This window comes from Telopea speciosissima, chromosome 5, assembly GCF_018873765.1.
Source record: "Telopea speciosissima isolate NSW1024214 ecotype Mountain lineage chromosome 5, Tspe_v1, whole genome shotgun sequence".
NCBI lineage: Eukaryota > Viridiplantae > Streptophyta > Magnoliopsida > Proteales > Proteaceae > Telopea > Telopea speciosissima.
Genome location: NC_057920.1, coordinates 69,713,160 through 69,731,957, shown reverse-complemented (window position 1 = coordinate 69,731,957; position 18,798 = coordinate 69,713,160). Strand labels below are relative to the sequence as shown.

The following is an 18,798-nucleotide window of genomic DNA, read 5'->3' as shown; positions in this document are numbered from 1 at the left end:
GTAATGAGCATATGATATCAGCTGAAACAATAATCCAAACCCAGATTTCTCAAACCTTGCGAAGGGGAAATCAGGCAGCCAACCAGCTTGATTGTGAGGGACTGAATCAAAGAAGCATCTAAACGTTTCTTTCCACGTAAAAACCTACCTGAAAATTTTCCTTTCATGTGGTTTTTAACTAGAAAATTCCACCATTGCAGTTTGCACTTTGCACTAGTCTTTTTTTTTTTTTGGTATTGTACTTTGCAGTAGTCTCAGTACAAATTTCCTAGTCTTTTTTTGTTCTTCATGACAAAAGTACTTATTCTGAGCTCAAATCTCAAGGAAAAGGAAATTGGACATGAGCAATGAAACAAAATCGTGAAATTGAATTATTATGAAAATTATCACAATTTCTGTACAGATGATGAACCTACTGTTTCAGAATCCACTGATCAGTGCAACAATTAAAACCCCTTGTACAATACAACTCACCAGATCTCTCACCATCATGGAATTATATATTCTCCTCATGCAAGGTCTCCTAGAGTCCTAGTTATCTTACATAACTTCTCTATCTCTGTGTGTGCCCCCAAGAATGAACACGTACGATCTTGTAATCCTCAATCTGTTCCCACATCACTTATGGGCTCAGATGTGCCGATCAAACCAGAAGATGGGATCATACAGTCTGCATACATGCTTCCACACATACAAGAGCAACCATTTCACTAATCCCATCTGTTCCATGAACATCAACAGATTACAAACTTTTTAGTGTATCCACTCTGTCAATGACATCCAAAGCCTTGATCCTGTCAATGTCAAAATCAAACACAGGAAGGGTAGATGGCCTCCTAATGGGGAAGGATTCTTTCTTGTTCCCGCTCGTTGGTGAGTGATTGCTACTCTTACTTAACCTATTGTGCTTGCTCAATCTGGTTTTTACAGTATCAAATTCTTGGCTCTTACTTATCCCTGGTGTCAGTTTCCTTTTATTGACATCCCGCAGCATCTCCTGATCTTCAACTGTAAGGACAGGTGATGGAGAATTGGGCTTGTGTGTGGGCAGTGGAATTGTTTTCTGCGTGGGGGAGCGAACCGGGGATTTAATGGGAGACCTTATGCTGTAATTGGGGCCAAACCTTGATTGGCTGATGAGATGATGAAGCAACACTACCAATTCAAGTATATGAGCTTCGGTCTTCTCCTTATCAGCATGGTGAAGTGTCTCGATCCGAATTAAGTCGGTTTGTCCAGCTGGCTTCCGGTTAACCTCCGACCTGAAAACACAAAAAACCAGGGATTTTACATTGGCTAATTCTGGAGATTTTACAGAAGAGAGAAAACAATGCGGTAGTAGATCACTCACCCTGTATTTGCCCACTCACCAACCCAACCAAAACCATGATGGGCCCTGATTTTATTAGTGTTTGCAGCCACAAAGAAGACAGAGAATGATTACTAACCAAAAATAAGCACAGAAACAAGATGACATAATATTTTTTTCTTTATCATTAAAAAAAGAGAGGGTTAGATAGTAGAAATAACAATAAATGCATAAGACTCAAACAACAAGAAGCTATAGGCCAGCAATCTTACTTCGTTGTATTAGCAGCAATTGGAACAAGCCACTGCAAAGTTTTCTCCATCTCAGCTTTGATTTGAGGAACAGTGAGCTGCAAAGTAGTCGGTCATAAAACAGTAACAACAAATGAGTAGCCTGATCCATTAAATTGAAGGTTCTTCTTTTCAGATAAAAGATAAACAAGAGGAATATTAAAATGGACTTGAAGGAGCAACATTGGATGAATTACTATTTAATCAATGAATACCTCTTCTTTAACCTGAAATGACTGTAATTTGGAGCGTAAGGCCAATTTTACACTAGGTGGCAGTCCTTGGTATAATGAATCCCTGGTATTTGGAGGCACAGAACTTGAACGGGAAACCTGATCATATCAAGACGTTTACTCAGCAAAAGTCTCCCCACATGATATAACAGGAAGCATATCCATTATCCTACTACTCATCTGATATTTGAAATATATTAGAGCATTAAATATGATTACATAGTTTAAAAAGAAAAAAAGAGAACAAGAACTGAAGCTCAAGAACCCTACGAACATATTCTAAAGGAGATGAAGTCAGGAGGAACTTTTACTCTTTCCCTAAAAATGATATTGCCTCTATAATTTTCCTATTTGCATTCATCTAAAAGAGACGAGATCCAATTTCCATAAATGAAGCATGCCCAACAAGGATCCGACCATTTGCCCCCTACATAAATCTTTTAATCAAGAGGATGACCTTAGTCGGGCGAGAAGCAAGAAGCTCAGCTATCTGAACGAACTTTAATATTGTCAGCTCATTGCTAAAGCTAATTGGGCTGGTTGATTGGAACCATTCACCAATCAGAAATATTATGGGACTTATCATTCCCTAGTCAGAATTTTTGTAAGGATCAAACAAGGTGGCCAATCTCTAAATGAGTTACCATACCGAGCAGGACCTTAGTTATTGCATTTCTCTAGTCTGCAGACTTGAAACCAAGATAACTATTTCTTTAATGGGTTTATAGGGGTTAATGAAACCATATTTCTTGCAAACAGTGCATTCGTGCTGCGCATGATATGGTTAAATTGTATTATCCAGAAGACAGGGTTCACCGTGCAGCTGGCATGCAAAAAAGCCTTTACTGTCAAACCTTTTTCAATAAGATAATTACCATAGAAACTCATGGTTAATTCCAAGATGGGAACATAACCTGAACCACAGCTATGAAATACAACTCAGACAAGGAAAGCAACCGAGAACTTACAAGTGTATCAATCTGGGTGATGATATTTGCATAATGCAAAGCAAGCCCAGCAGAACCCAATCTTTGATTATTAGTCTGAGATCCTTTCACTGGTTTATCACCATCTGCGAGTAGACCATAGGAAGAATATCAGAACTTCTCCTCAAACAAACATATATTTGCAAAACTGTGGAGAAACAGTGCAAATACATAGTCCAAAAAGAATAGAAACAATCATACAACATAGCACAAAATGCTCCCACCCAAACAAGAAAATAGAAACATTTTCTAATCCAATTGGTGAAGTCATCTCCTATGAAGCAAATCTGAGCACCTCCTAAGAACTAGTGAGAAAATCAAGGTCCCAACTCCCTGGGGGCTTTAAACTGAAAGGAGACTCCAGCAGGTCAAGGTGGCAAAGAGGAAATAAAGACTAGGAAGACTTACATACATGATCGTACTCAATATTTGCACAATTATCGCATCTTATTGCTTCACAGGCTTGTGAGTGGTAAAATGATTACCAATTGCATGCAAGGTGATATAAATAGGTTTTTTTTTTTTTTTTTAAGAGAATGATCTTCTTAAGTTTTAATTCTCAATGAAGGAGCAATTGCTTGAGGGCGGCTAATTTGTGCAAAAAAATGCCAAAGGTTCGGACCGTCTCCATATTCACCCATCTCAAGACCCCACATAGACAGGGGGGACCAGCACATAGGCACACTTGCAATGTTGAAACCAATTTCGTTTTTAATTAAAGAAAAATGCTAACCACATATGCCTCTATAGGAGTATAAATAACAATTTTATTTAAAGCTTTGAAATTAGTACCAGCACCACCGAAGGCATCATGGATTTCTAGATGTAAGAAGTGAACAATGTCTACAAGCTTCTCCATCACCTGCAGCGAATGTGATATTAGATTATTTGAAAGCTCTATTTTGTCAGAAATAATTAGTTCAACAAAATTAAAAAACTAGGCCTATTATGGTCACAGTAGAAAGAGGACCAATTCATGGACCAAAGTTCCTCTGTGTGAGAAAGCCACAAAGCAGCACTGATTAGCTACCTCTTCCAGGATCTTGGACCATAGTGATTTTTTCTTCAGACTCCTTACATGTTTCCTTTGGCTCTTCAATTCTTGTCTCAAAATCGCAAGGCTGTCTCCTACACATTAAGGAAAGATAAATATAGTCATATTTTTTTTCAAAATCCATGTGAAGCTTAATTTATCCCCAAAAAGAATCCATGTCAAGCTTAAATCATGAGTCTTGGCAGTGCTTAAGAAAAACACCTAGGCGAAACTTGAAAAATTCATCCCCTCAAAAGAGTGAGGCATCACACCATTGGTAATTTGGGGACCAAGTACTTCATACATTAATTACACAGAAAAGAACGACTTCTCAAATCGTTTATTTATTATGTATTCCCCCCCCCCAAAAAAAAAAGACTGTTATTTATTTCCTTTTAAAATTTATTAGCATCCTAGTTTTCAAATATTTCTTTTTCAAATTATTTTAATTAGTTTGATGCATTTCCTGTTTATATCTATTCATCTTTCCTTCAACTCATATGAATATGCATTTGAAAACACTGATGGTGTCCCTTCAAATGCAGTAACTGACATTTCCAATCCCTGGTGAAAACGATCAAAGAAATATAAAAATTCACTATTCGCCATAACATGGTACCCTGGAAGAAAGAAGCTTCCCAACTTCACCAGTATCTGAACACTTAGATATCAGTTCCCAGTTCCCACACTAAATATCTCAATTTGTTTTGGATTTCTTTCATTTCTGTCAAGCTAAATACAGGTGAAGAATTGGTCATGCTGAGAGGCCACCCATAACATAACTAGCAACTTTATGCATATTTCCACTAATGCTTCTTTTTTCTACTACATGGTAATGGCAATCCCATCATCCCATGCATTAAAGGAGTATATACTTGCTTCTACCACTTACATGGAGTTAAACCACTCCAACTGCCACATTCCAATCGTCCTTCCAAAACAAACGATGTAGAAATAAAAAGAGATTTTGCATATGGAATTTAATTGTTTATAATCTACAGGAAGCTTACTGAGAATCGAAGTACCTTCTGAATTCTCAGACATGCTGCCTTACTAGTATACTACCTATCCATATCCAGAAGGTCCTACAACTAGAAAACACAATGTCAACTCACCTCTTTGAACAGCATTTGCATTATCCTCCTCCTGAAGTTTACGCCGGTAATCTTGTTCAAATCTGTCCAAGGCATGCAACTCATGGTATAATTCCTGTACCAAAAGAAGCAGTAACATTTATTTTCCATCATTTAGATTCTTAAAGTTATGAAACCTACTACACCCAATATTGTCTACTAATATGTCTTAAGAATCAATTCATCCCAATGTGAGGATTATTACTTTAAAAAAACAATGAGATGAGTTCCTGCCACAGCAAAACCGAACAATGACCTAGGCTCTGGTAAACATCTCTCATTGACCACATCATACCAATTTCACATAAATATTTTACACTGTTTAACCATAGGTCCATAAGTACTAATGCAGACATGGAATGTGAAAAAATAATGCTTCTCTCTCTCTCTCACACACACACACCCCTAAGCAAGCAAGAGCAAGAGAGGGAGAGAGCTAATTGTAGGACAGTTTCCTAAGGAAACACATTGAAGGAGATGAACTAGAATGGAGAAGTAAAGAGTGAATTAAGCCTTAAAAAAATACAAGAGAACAAATTTATTTCCATGACTTTAAGCTGGAAGAAGAATTACCACGCATATTAACATATACCAAGTAAGGAAAACATCAGGAGTTTAATCACGGATATTTATTCCTTTTATTCAGCTACCACCAAACAGCCTAAATGAGCTGAAGTTTAACTATGGCTCCCACAGAAATGCACTAGGATACCCAGATAGATCTGAGAATCTTCAGGATTTTAAGACTTAATTAGCAATTAAAATAGCCAAGCAGGAATGATTTAGATGTTTAACTTAGTCATTTGTTAGCTTATTAGAAAAACTATATAAGGATTTTTTTTTTTTTTTTGGGAGCAATTTCTGAAAATCTGTTCAACAAAAGGTCAATCCTGCATTTCTTTTTACAAAAATAAGATTTGTTTGAAAATGTTTATCTTAACTATAAGATAATAAATAAAGATAAAGTAATTTCCCTACTCGCTACAATTTAACTGATGTGCCAGTAAACTCCACACTCCATGCATGAGTTTGCCCCAGTACATCCACCAACTTCAGTTGACAAACAGAGAAAAGAGCACTGAAGATTAATGCCAGACTGAAAATTTTTCTTCCATTGGATATTCTCCAAGCAACAATTTTCTTTCCCTCAGCTCATTTTATTGCCTCTCCTAAATTCCATAATATGATTAGTTAGCCCCAGGGATAAGCTAAGAGTAAATCTTTAACCAAAAAGGGCTTGTAGCTTTTCACTTGTTAGAGTCAATCTCAAACTCAACACTCCACTTTATATTATCAAAGGGGGAGGGATCCAACACAAGGTGGCCCCTGGTTGGTTCTCTACGAACCAGTTGCCAAAATTTACTTGATCACCTAACCACACTTCATGGGAGCCACAACACATTTATCATTACATGCAGAAAGGAAGACCATCCTAACAAGCAATTATTCCTTGTAGTGATGATAGGACTTGCACCATGAAATCATTCAGAGCAAGAACCAAATTTAACATGGTAGAGAACATACACCAATACACCACACACCACACACCACACACCACTAGATATAGAGGGAAGAGACTAGAGAGGCTGACATATTTTTGGAATCTCCTTACTGCCCTATCCCCCTGATGCACCATAAACCATATGATGCAGCATCTTGCCATCTCTCCTGCAGGGCTCAAACGTCATTCCAACAAGGAAATAATTATCCATATAAACACCCATTCCATATACGATACTCAGGAAGAAGATGGATCAAATCCTCCAACACACAGAATGAAGAGAGAGAGATTTGCTACCCTATGGACATGCAAGGCAAATGGCAGTTGCACAGAGACAAATTCACATACACTTTCCCAACAAGAAAGATTTTTTTTTTTGGGGGGAAAAGTAAGTTATGCACTTACACAGCCTTTATTTACCCCAAAGTACATCACAAGGGTAAATCCAGCTACATCGTACATGAAAGCCCTAATGTTGAAAAGGATTAAAAAGACCTATACTATATTCTCTGTTCTTACTCCTCCAATGTTGGTAGAAGAACATAAACCTGTGATGAGGTGGCCCATCAACTACCAACAACCATCATTAGCCATTTAGCCCACTTGCCTTGTATCTCTATCCTCATTCCACCTTTCTACATATTAAGAGGGGTTTCTAAGATGAAACAGAGCATGCTTAATGGTTTTCTTATAGTCAACTTCCCTATTGATTCAATAAAATGTGGAAATGCAAAACTGTCATGGAGAATTACAAGTTTATGATCTATTAGATAGGGCATACCCAGTGCACGAGGCTCCTGCCACTGCGGGGTCTGGGGAGGGTCATAATGTACGCAGCCTTACCCCTTTTTTTCGCAAAGAGGTTGTTTCCAGACTCTAACCCTTGACCACTTGGTCACAATGGAGCAACCTTACCGTTGCACCAAGGCCCGCCTCCTAGATGTTCTTCAATATTTGATTTCTAAAACATGTCTCAACAGCAGTAACACATATACAACACTACAGGGTGTAATGCAAAGAGTGGTATTAATACCAAAATCAATGGAAGACAATAAGATTTTTATGGGGACTACGAAATGGTTGTACTAAATATCTATAAAGAAAAAAGTAGGACCAGAACCATCATGGCTGGAGAAAGAGGATTGAATACAATTCAAGGTAAACATAGAAATAGAAACATTTTAAAGGATAAGTTAAAGTTCACAGATGGTGAAAGTTTTTAGGTCACTTCACAAGTTCACAGGGAACAGATTTAGAATGTATAAACGCGGTCATGTGTAAACATATTCCAGAGTCAGTGAACCATAAAATAATCACGAATGAGCATGTGGAGCAGGAATCTTCTATTTCTAGGTTCTGTTTAAGACATCTAATAAAGGACAAAACGAGCATACAATCAAATGAAGGGATTATATGAGAAGAAAGAAGGAGAAAAAATAACAGGGAGGTTTTAACGAAATTTCCCATCAAAACTAAAAGGAAATACCAGCTCACAGCAACAAGCACACAATAACAAAGATAACAAAGGATTCTTTTCGATTTGGCGCAAACTGGGAACCAGAATTTCAGAATTCCAGTTTCACTTGAATTGCAGACAATTTTACATTCACTTAAATGATCTGGTTTGATGGTATATGAAAACTCACAACTGTATACTGAACCAAGGCCATCAGTTGCTGCATCACTGCTTCTGCTTCTACTTTCAATTGCTTTTTTTGTGATGCAAGTTCTGAACCCCGCCTGACCATAACAGGATCACGAGAGAAAAGCATGAATAATGTGTACCAAATGCAGTAAAACACTAAAACTGAAGCATGCAAGAAACTATTTAGAATACTTCTCAAAATAACGGTCCAGATTGTGCCACTGAGGATCTTTACATCGGTTTCCAAAACGGACAACTTCCCCTGAAAAAACTTTTAATTCTTCCCTGTAAACAAGATATAAATGACCAATAAGAATACCTGCAGATATGAAGATAAGCAACAAAACATAGCAAAAAGTTAAGACGCAAAAGGTTTTGAACACGGTCGTGGCTTCAAACATTGGATGACGGTGGGTGGGCACAAGTGCTATTATACATCTGCCCCCCACCCTCATCGAACGGGTGAAGGCACGAGCATGTACGTACACAGCCATGCAAAAAAATTGAGTCCAAAAGTTAATTTCTTTACTCAACATCAGAGCAAACTATCAGTATGCCATTACCCACCTTTTGTCAGCAGCAGCAATCCTTAGGAGTTCTTCCATATCTTTTGATACTAAATTTTGAACACCTTCTGAAGGAAGTATCACTTCTTTCAGATGTCTTATGTTTTCCTTCGAAAGTGATTGCATAAGATTGGCACCTTTAACAATTGTGTTTGCAACCTCAAAAGACAAAATTGAGATTTTATTTCCCTTGGTTGCCACCCCTGATACAAATCCACTGCTTGGATTCAAACTTGTCATACTACTTCCAAGTGTGTCCAAGACCTCAACTGCCTTGCCAAGCCCGACGGTACCAGCTCTACCCAAAAGTGAGCCCACTTCTGAAACCTGTTACACTACAGAAAATTATTAAAATTCATACGCAATAAGGTTTCAACAAAGCAGTCCAAATCAACCAGTTGCATGGTGTATTTCCCATTTTCTGAAAGACGAAAGGCCCTACACTGTGAACAGCATTAATTACTTCAAACTGTATGAAACACCCATAAACATTTAAAAGCACCAGAAAGGTCCACCAACCTTTTCATGGTTTGCAGATAAGACCATGCATTGTTTGACCAAATGAAATAGAAATGTCTTTGAACAAAGAGAAGGTACAGGAAGGGAAAATATATTTCAAACTAATGACAGAAATAAGATGTAGATTGCAGACTTTTATTTAATGTGATGTGAAACCCTTGTATTACCGCATACACATCAGTAAGCAGGCATGCTTACCCCAATTGATTGCTTTAGTTATAAGAGCTTACAGGTGAACAGAACGATTATTTTTTAATAACAAAAGAATGCTTCTTTCCATTACCCTATGTGACTATGCATAACATGACTTATCCAAGGATGGCAATCGACAATAATGGGAAGAGCCACCAAGTTCAGGTGGACTGGTCTGGTTCCTCTATCATATCTCAAGTTCTTCCAGCACAAAGAGATTTGTTGTAGGAGGTTCAGGGGTTAGGAGTTTTTGAATATAAGACTGTAGGCGCACCTGAGCGCAGAGTCTCTCCGGACTCTGTCTGAGTCTTCCGTAAAAGATAGATTTGAACGAGAATTCTAGGGTTGACCCCCGGTTTCATGTCCGGAGATGTAAGTACTGTAGTATTAGGATCTCAAAAATTTTCCTTTTCATTTCCACTTCTATTTACATTACTATTTACAACTCATCCTTATCCCAACTAAATGGGGTTGGCTACATGGATCCTTGCTCTTCAAATAGCTCTATTCGAGGTCATTACTGTTTCAGTCACTGTGGTTTATAATTTATTAAAAAAACCATAAATTTTAAATAATGTAGCAAATCTAGGTATTATTATTCCTGAGAAAATTGGAATTTATCATCTTCTCAGATTGCGGGCTTAACTATTTTTAATCAGCAATGGATTTGTTTCGCTTAGTTGGGTAAGTTATACGAAACATTCCTTGTTAGTGATTCAATACTACTTTCACCAACAATCCTAATTACTTTTAAAAAAAAAAAGTAATTTATAAGGTTTTCTTATTTTTACTTTGCATCATATATCACTAATTGCTTTAGGGACAAGTATATTGTTATATAAATGTGGTCATCAGTTCATGTCAAAATGGTTATCAATTTTGATTAAATAAAGTTGAGTTTTGAGGGATTTTTTCTTGTCCTTCCTTCGTAAGAGATGGACAATCAGAGTGGTTCACTGAAGTTCACATTATAAGGTGATACTTTCTTGGTACAACACAAAAATTCGAACAGCACAATTGTTGTTTTTACTTTTCACAATGCTTATGCTCCATCATCTTGCACACGAGTTTTCAAGGATGGTATCCAAATATTTGTCTAATGTACTGGCATCACTTGGATCTCACTAGAAACCATACTAGAGCTACTTTGTAGTTGGCAGTGCAGAAACGCTGGTAGAGTTGGTTAAATGTTGTGGATGATGATCCCTTTTGCCTAATTATTTTGTAGGGAAAGAAATCAAACTTCCTTCTCTTCTTTATATTATCAATAAACAAAGAGAATTCACCAGAATGAAATTCTTCCCATCAATGTCCAAGAGAAATTTGAGCGGCACAATAAGCAGGTAAAACTGTCAAAGAGTAGGGCTTGTTGTTTCCATTTGAAAATGATTGCACTATAAAGCTGCATTTGGTGCCTTCCCAAAGGCTGTGAAGGAGGGGAAAAATCAAATGTGAACATGTTTGATGGCAAAATCAAAGTGAGAAAAAGTTCAAGTTTTTGAGAAAGGTCATCCCAACTTTTGCATTGTATCCTTGCATACAAAAATTGTGGGAGGAGAAAGTCAAGGGGGAGAGTGAAAGACATGACAGGATGAAATAAATGAATCACTGTGCCACCTACAATTTTCTTTCTTTTCTACACATTTTTTTTTTTTTCTTTTCTATTTCTCCTTTTATTTCATGGTAAAAGCAACTTACATAAAATCTTTCCGAGAGTGAAGGAAAAATATTCAGCCCAATATTAATTGAAGATCCATATTGAGACCATGGAGAAGGTCAAACCTTCACAAACCATTCTTTACAATGTCTGATCCCTCTCGGGATTTGGAGAGGCTAAGGAACTATCACACTGACAAAGTTTGAAAGGCTAGGGGAGGGCTGCAAGAAGATGTAGAGGTTGGGAACAGGAAGAAGAGAGAAAAGCCAAAAGTAAATGATCTAGTCAGAAGATATGAGATGAGGGTCCAGTTGGGTGCAGAAAGCAGGAAGCATGAAGGGTTACTTCTAGAGGCTATTTGTTCATAGTGAGACATTGGTATGTATGTGTTTGTTATACATTTTCTGCTAGGTCAGGGGGTGAACCAATTCCTTTTCCCTCTGTTTCTTCCTTCTCTCCCTCCCTTCTTTTCAATTGCTATTATCTCTCCCCTCACTTGTTTATTCTCAGATTTAATATATCCATCCAAATCAAAAATATATATTTGAATCCTGCCACTCTCAAGCCTACCATCCTCTTTTTTGAAGAAAGTTTTTGTGACGCCCCCCAAAAATGATTAGTTGGATATTCCTCTCTGCCAATCAAGGACAGTCCCAGATGCTTAGCCCCACTACCTCAATTTCTTGCAACTCATTTGGAACCCTACTCTTCCTTGCCAATACTGGTAAAGAATGTAGAGGATTTAACCATGGTCTATCAATCGGACGTTCATCAACATCATCATCATTATCTACAGCCAACTTCCTCAACCAGAGGAGAGATATTTTAAGTATGGGAGAAAAAACGCCACCCGGTTGCGCCAGACATGCCACCCCTTCACCCTGACAAAGGTCGTACGAAATGACCACCGCACCCCTGTTCATTTCTGGGTTCAGGGGAGTGTGGCGGTCCTTTCGCGTGCCCCCGTGTCAGGGCGTAGGGGCAGCATGTGCAGCACGACCGGGTGGCATTCTATTTCCCTTTTAAGTATTTTCCCAATTTTTGTCTTTTAAGAAGTTAAAAAGGAAGACTTCATCTTATTTACAGATTCAGAAGCTATTGTTCATCCCACCCAAGGAAGCGGTCTCATGTAGCAGTCTGTTTCTAAAGTTGCTGTCTTTTTAACATGGTTTTGTACAGAGATTGGGCTTTTTATATTCTTTTTTTGACATTTTTCAGTATAACATACTTATTTTAACAATCAAAGATGCTAAAAAAAAGCAACTACTAATATTGGCTAAACTTTTTTGGTATCATCTGAATCTCATTCTCATGACCGTTAAGTATTCTGTCCAGAAAAGCTTGGTAGATAGATGGTCGCAGTAATACAACCAAATTGAGCAACATCTGACTAATGCAAACATGCTACTTCTAGTAAATTATTGAAGCTCATTGAAAATATAATAGCTAGCTTAACCCATAAAAAGAGAGAAAAGATAATGGGAAGAATTGCGTGAAAGGATTTGAATTGAACTTACCTTTGCCTTGGACTTGGTTGATCTACATTTCTGTGACATAGCCCTGGATAACCGTGGTATCCCATCATCAATTATATCATCTTGATTGCTCTCATAAGGATAAGGATTGACCGTCGGTTCCGGAAATGAAAATTCTCGTAACTGTTTATCCACGCCTTCCCCACTAGTTGAGGGAGTGAAATTATTATCCTCCTTCAACAATAACTCACGGGACTGATAAGCCATACGAGGTCCATGCTCAATAAGATGACCATTGGCATGAGGGGGACTTCTACTGGGAGCATTATCTACAGTGGAACTCCTCGTGCAAATCCCTCCCATGGCGTCGATTACAAAAAAAAAAAAATAGCTCACCTCTTCGAGTTTCCCATACAAGTAACTACAACTGGAAAAAAAAAAAGGACCCCTAGCAGCAGATGAAAGCCTAGCCTTCCTCAAGCAGTCAAGCACAAGACTGAGCCACTTCAGAATCCGAGTGTTTATGTCTATAACACCTGCCCAGTTCTACAAGTCCGATCCCGAGCTCCACCAAAAAATTCCACGGTTTGGATTCCGTCCACTATTCAGACTCCAGTCCATCAAAATCAAACTGTAAATCACAACAACCAAATATATTCATTAAAATCAGAGGGTTTTTTTTCTTCTTTCAGAAAACAAAAACTCAGAAAAGTGCATGATCCGCCATAAAACCACAAAACAAGAAAACCCCAAATTACAATCAAACCCAAGGACGGCAAGACATTCACTAAGACCCAAAAAAAAAAAAAAAAAAAAAAAAAAATTGAACCTTTGAGATCATTCTCTACCATCAATCAAAACAACCAACCCAGAGAGAGAGAAAGAGAGAGAAGGCCAGAAGGGCTGGATCTATGAGAACCCAGAAGATGAGATTGCATGTATGTCCTTCTCTACCTATGATTGAATCCCACAAGAACAGATGCAAAACAAGAGACAGAGAAAGACACAGAAAGAGAGGGTTGGCCTAGATGACCAGAAGAGAGGTGCTACAGAAACAGTAAGTCCACCACACCCACCAAAAAAAACAAAACCCAACCCCACAGAACGCAGAAAGGAGGAGATGGTCAAACCCATACCTCCTCCCCCTTTTACCAAATCTAACCATAGTTAGTCAGCTTCTGCATTCAATGGTTTTTCAATCTTCAACTTTCAACACCTCCCCCGCAAACCTCACTACAGTACAACACACGCTCACCGATTAATTCTAGTCCTAGACCTAGACCCTACCCTAAAAATTGTTTTATTAAGACTTAAAACACCCCTTTAATCAGCTTATTAATTTTACAATATTAATGGAGGCAATTCACACGCCAGCCAGTTCAACGCCGGATGCCGGTAGTCTTCCTCCCGGCAGCAACTTCCATTCAAACAACGCCGGCGGTCCTTTGTTGATCTTCCTACGTAACTCAAAAAAATGTTAATGATGGAAAAATCAACAAACTTTACAAGTGGCTTCTTAGGTGGAACTTGGAAGTCCAAAAGGCCTTGTACAATGCATCCATACTATCTAAAATACTAACAACCTTTAATTACTCTCCCACGTTTTTCTTATGTTGCTATAAGGACCGTAGATAATGTATCCATGGAATTAGATATCGGTATCGGTATTGTATCAGTCGATATGTATTAGTATCATTGGTGATTAATATTGATTCGACACCAATATGTATTAACTGATACAATTAAAATATAAAATTAAAAGTCCATTACTCACATGTCAAATTGTCAACTATGAGACTAAATAGGGGTGGCCAAGTACCAAGCTAATCTAAGTCTACAATTGGGTGCATGTCAATACAAGGATAGTTGAACAGTACAAAGTAAGATGTCAATACATTGGAAGGTATGTACATCATCAAAAAAAATACATTCGAAGGTACATTATTGAATTTGAGTATAAAATTTGGCACGCAACTATCTTAATTCATTTCTTAGATATATTCTATGATTCTCACATTAAATTTATATTTGGCATAACTAAGTCTGGCAACAAGAGAAACTTTTGCCCTTTTTTTATTTAGAAAAATTTGAATGGCACTGCTTGGTTGTTTTATTTATTAAGTTTTTTAATTATCCAATAGAAAATCAGTTTAATTAAAAATATAATAAATAATACCCCAAATATCTCTTTTCGCCACTAATACACAACTTGTATTAATTTTTGGCAAAAGTTTTTCTGGTCAGCAAAGCAATAATGGGACATCGTGGTCTGAACTCTGAACTCATCCAGTATCCACTATGGAAAAAGGATTAATACTCCCCTTATTAAATGAAGTTCCCAAAATACCCCTCCACTCTCATCCAAAAACCATTGTGACCAACTTTTTCTAAATCGTCAACCAAGAATCTCTTCACTTAATTTTTTTTTAAGTTAAAAAGATCCATTTTTTTTTCCCTTTTAAGTTTTTATTAGATCTTCCCAATATATTTATTCTCATAGTTTTACATGCATTGATTGGGTTTTGTGCTATTAATTAGTAGGTGAATTCATTACTAGAATAAACAAGGATAAAAAAAAAAAAAAAGGATATAACATAACACAAAAAAAAAAAAAAAAAAAAAAACTAAACACAAAGAAAGGAGGATACAATTAACAAATATCATTAAGGGATTTTTTTTTGGGTAGAAACAAAAGAAAATAAACTAAACAGAAAAACAAAAAGGAAACAATTAACAAATATCACTAAGGGATATTTGTTAATTGTTACTTGGATCCAAAATTGTTTAGTTTAAAATTGAAGTAAAATTAGGGAAAAGTAATTGTTAGACCAGTCGAAACCTAAGTGAATTAACATCAACATTGCCTCCACATGAAAGACACTAGGGTTGCAATCCAATGTGTGTGAAGTGATCCACATGGGCATAGTTGTTGGCATAACACAACAACAATAATAATAATAGGGAAAATGTTCTGTGCACCGGGGTGCAATATGCACCTAGACACATGGGGGTGACCAAAATGCCCGTCCCACCCCATGTATCTAGCCGCAACTTGCACTTTCATGTGCTCCCGGGCAAATAGCATCACCCAATAATAATATTAAAGAAAAAAGTTCTCTGAGCCTACTCGGAGGGTAGATTAGCAGTTTTTCTCTATATCTCTCTTCCTCACATGAAATGACCTCTTGGAGTCTCTGCCCCCTGTGTATGAAATCATTTCGTCACTCCCTATTGGTATATTCTCTATGCTGTTTGCTCAGAGAACCTTGTCCCTAATAGTAATAGTGTTGCCTTGCAAATTTCAAATTTTACAAAATCACATGCTACTTATCCTTATCACTACCAATATCTGAGTATGTGGGGAACGTCTGGAGGATACAAATTGAACTAAAACCCTAGGTTTCTATAAAAAAACAAAAAAAAAGAACTAAAACCCTAGGTGAAATACTTAAAAACATTGAGAGAAATACATGAACCTTAAACTCCCAATATGGCCTTCCAAGCATGGTTCTAAGTATTGGTATCAGATTGCCCGTCTTGGGCGGTCCGTATCGGTTTTGCAATTTGCCGATACCATATCAGTGACATGGTACGGATAAAGAGGTAAAATGGTCAAAAAACATACTTTTAAAATAGGATCAAGGGCAAATTTGTCTGATTCAGCCGGTCCTTGCCGATACAAACCCAATACCGTATGGATTTATGAGTTGACCGATACCCGTTCCAATACCGTGCACTAAAACCATGCTTCCAAGATACCTACCAAAATCACACCTTGACTCTCCCCTCTTAACATTTTTTAAGTTATGACCTGTACCCTCTTTCTATATATAATTCTGCCATTTGATAGCCCTTGATTGGATGATTAAGATCCTCAACTTAGTCTGGAATCTGAATATGATACTTGTGGGCAGTGGTCGGTGCAAACCCCTTTTTTATTTATGAAACTAAATCTTGTTTTTGTTTATTCATTCTCCAAGTGTTAGCTCTAGATTGGCTGATTAAGATCCCTTTTATTTGATTTTTTTTTAAAACCCTCGACAACTCTTTTAATTCTAATCTGATGTTTAATTTGTATACTTTATCACACTAATCAGGGGAAGCTGTAAATTTTATGTTGACTTATTTATAAATTTTCAGTCAACTTGTAAGGTGAAAGGAATGGGTCCATGAGTATGATACACCCAAATCTTGTAATGATCCACCATTCCAAAAAATTAAATGGGGTTTTTTATTTCCGGAAATCATAAGGAATCTGAATCATCTATTTTTATGATTTTTTTAATTTAAATCATTTGTTTCTGTTCAGAGTTAGGTGAATGACTTAATGTTATTTGTATTAGTACACATGCATGGACATACATGAGATGCATATCAATACAAGAGAGTATTTTATTAAAGGACAAGAGATCACTACATGATCGTGTAGCCCCTGCACCAACACCGGTGCCAATGAGAATATGTGTAGGGGCATCAACATAGATGAAATTTTTAACGATAATTTCACATGCTCCTGTGTTTGGATGCAGGATCCACACGACCATCCAACATTCATTTTTCCATTATAAATTCATCTTTAAAATTTTACATGACTAATCTAGATCGTATCCTCTTAATCCAATGGCTGGAATGGATATATCATCTACAAACATAGCTACATAACTTGGGATATTTGAAAAATAATCAGATTATGACAATAGCAAAAATTTGCCTTCTAAGAATCAATCTCTATAGGACACTTTTCAAAAGTTAGTTTGGATACTAAATAGTATATACCGACAAATACCCAGAATGTATTATGGATCCTAAGGAAAACAAATGGATTTTTTCTTAAAAAAATCATACCAAGTAGATCTGTTTGCAAATTATGGCCCACCCAAGGAGTGGGATTAGAAAGGAATTGCCATTGTGGTACTATAAAATGGTAGAACCAATCATACCGGATACTTATCCTGTTTTCCTAATGGAAACGCTACCTCGCACGTTTTTACCAAGACTGGGTCAAGGGCGAAAGGGAAACCTTGAAACTTTGGAAGAGCAAATCGGACTATTCCTGGCTTGTCTATTATGTCGACATTAGGGTCAAAATAAGACTTCTTCTTTCAAAAAGAAGAAATGATCCCATGTAGAGCACATTTAAACATAATCTACATCATCATCATTATCACATAATCATAAGGTTGCTCTATCGTGACTAAGTGGTCACGGGTTCGAGTCTGGAAACAGCTTCTTTGTGAAAATAAGGGTACACATACATTATGAGAGACCAGATCGTATCCTTGTACATGTACCGTCCAAGGCCCTCTAGGGCCCCTCATATTCTTTGCGAAAGCAGGGGTATGCATACATTATGAGAGACCAGATCATATCCTTGTACAGGTACCATCCAAGGCCCTTTAGGGCCATTCACATGAAATCCACTCCTCCTGTAAGTCTCACAATGGATTCCATTTGATTGGGCCTGAAGGGCCTTGGATGGTACTTGTATAAGGACATGATCCGCGCTTCATTATGACCCCCCTCAGACCCCGTGGTGGCGGGAGCCTTGTACGCCTTTTTTTTAATCATATATGGGATTTTTGAATATATAAATTCAATCAAAAGATATTCACTGCAATTGAAAACTCAGCCGAAATTTTGGAATAGAGGTTTTGAATTTCCATTCATACATTTGGGTCTTTTAAATCACTATTGAGTATTGACTGCAATTAGATTAAAGTTTTCGTTAAATTTAAAAACATTGTCATTAAAAAAAAAAAAAAAAAACTTCATCTGTTTTCAATTAAATTAAGGCTATGTTTGGTTGGCAAGAAATGGATAGATAAGAAAAAAAAAATTCAATTTTTTTCGAATTTAAGGAGAGAGATAGACACATAAATCAATCATTATGTCATGATGACAAAAAATCATAATAATACAATGATTGATTTATGTGTTTATCTCTCTCCTTAAATTAAAAAAAAAATTGAATATTTTCTTTTATTTTCTATCAATTTCTTGACAATCAAATATAGTACAAGAGGAAAGTTATTGGCTACAACCAAGGTTATGTCAATGACGATTCTAATCCCTGAATCGATTGCAATCGGTCTTAGAAACCCTAGAATAGGCTAAATTGGAACGTACACATTCGAGATTAGTCACAACCAATTTCAATTCGAATTGGCTGATTCTACCCATCCAATTCCGATTTTGAAACAACAGCCACAACTAAAGTAGGAGCCTTTTTATTATCTTACCCATTTGTGCCATTATGCAT

The 18,798-nt window shown here is 37.0% G+C and overlaps 2 protein-coding genes across 2 annotated transcripts in view; both read right to left on the bottom strand.

Annotated features, from left to right (window-relative positions):
• Positions 1-350: 350 nt before the first annotated feature.
• Positions 351-12,954, bottom strand: LOC122661904 (protein PSK SIMULATOR 1). Its single transcript, XM_043857414.1, has 12 exons — positions 12,582-12,954; positions 8,698-9,023; positions 8,323-8,415; positions 8,132-8,225; positions 4,967-5,060; positions 3,849-3,946; positions 3,611-3,680; positions 2,801-2,904; positions 1,815-1,931; positions 1,582-1,658; positions 1,352-1,396; positions 351-1,262 (listed from the first exon to the last, which is right to left on the bottom strand). Exons 1-12 carry the CDS (start codon positions 12,900-12,902, stop codon positions 743-745), a joined length of 1,959 nt encoding a protein of 652 aa, XP_043713349.1. The 5' UTR covers positions 12,903-12,954; the 3' UTR covers positions 351-742.
• LOC122661906 (protein-tyrosine-phosphatase PTP1) overlaps positions 8,173-18,798 on the bottom strand; it is a 46,763-nt gene continuing 36,137 nt past the window's right edge. Inside the window, exon 9 of the mRNA XM_043857419.1 lies at positions 8,173-8,184. The gene's annotated coding sequence lies outside the window, so the exon portion shown is untranslated. The remainder of the gene's footprint in view (positions 8,185-18,798) is intronic.

Bases quoted from the DNA above. Each gene is read 5' to 3' on its own strand.
- LOC122661904 (XM_043857414.1), bottom strand. From the start codon at position 12,902: ATGGGAGGGATTTGCACGAGGAGTTCCACTGTAGATAATGCTCCCAGT. The intron at 8,416-8,697 runs GTGGGTAATGGC...TCTTGTTTACAG, and splicing joins ATTGCTGCTGCTGACAAAAG to GGAAGAATTAAAAGTTTTTT. The intron at 5,061-8,131 runs GTGAGTTTTCAT...CTTTTGGTACAG, and splicing joins CCTTGGTTCAGTATACAGTT to GAATTATACCATGAGTTGCA.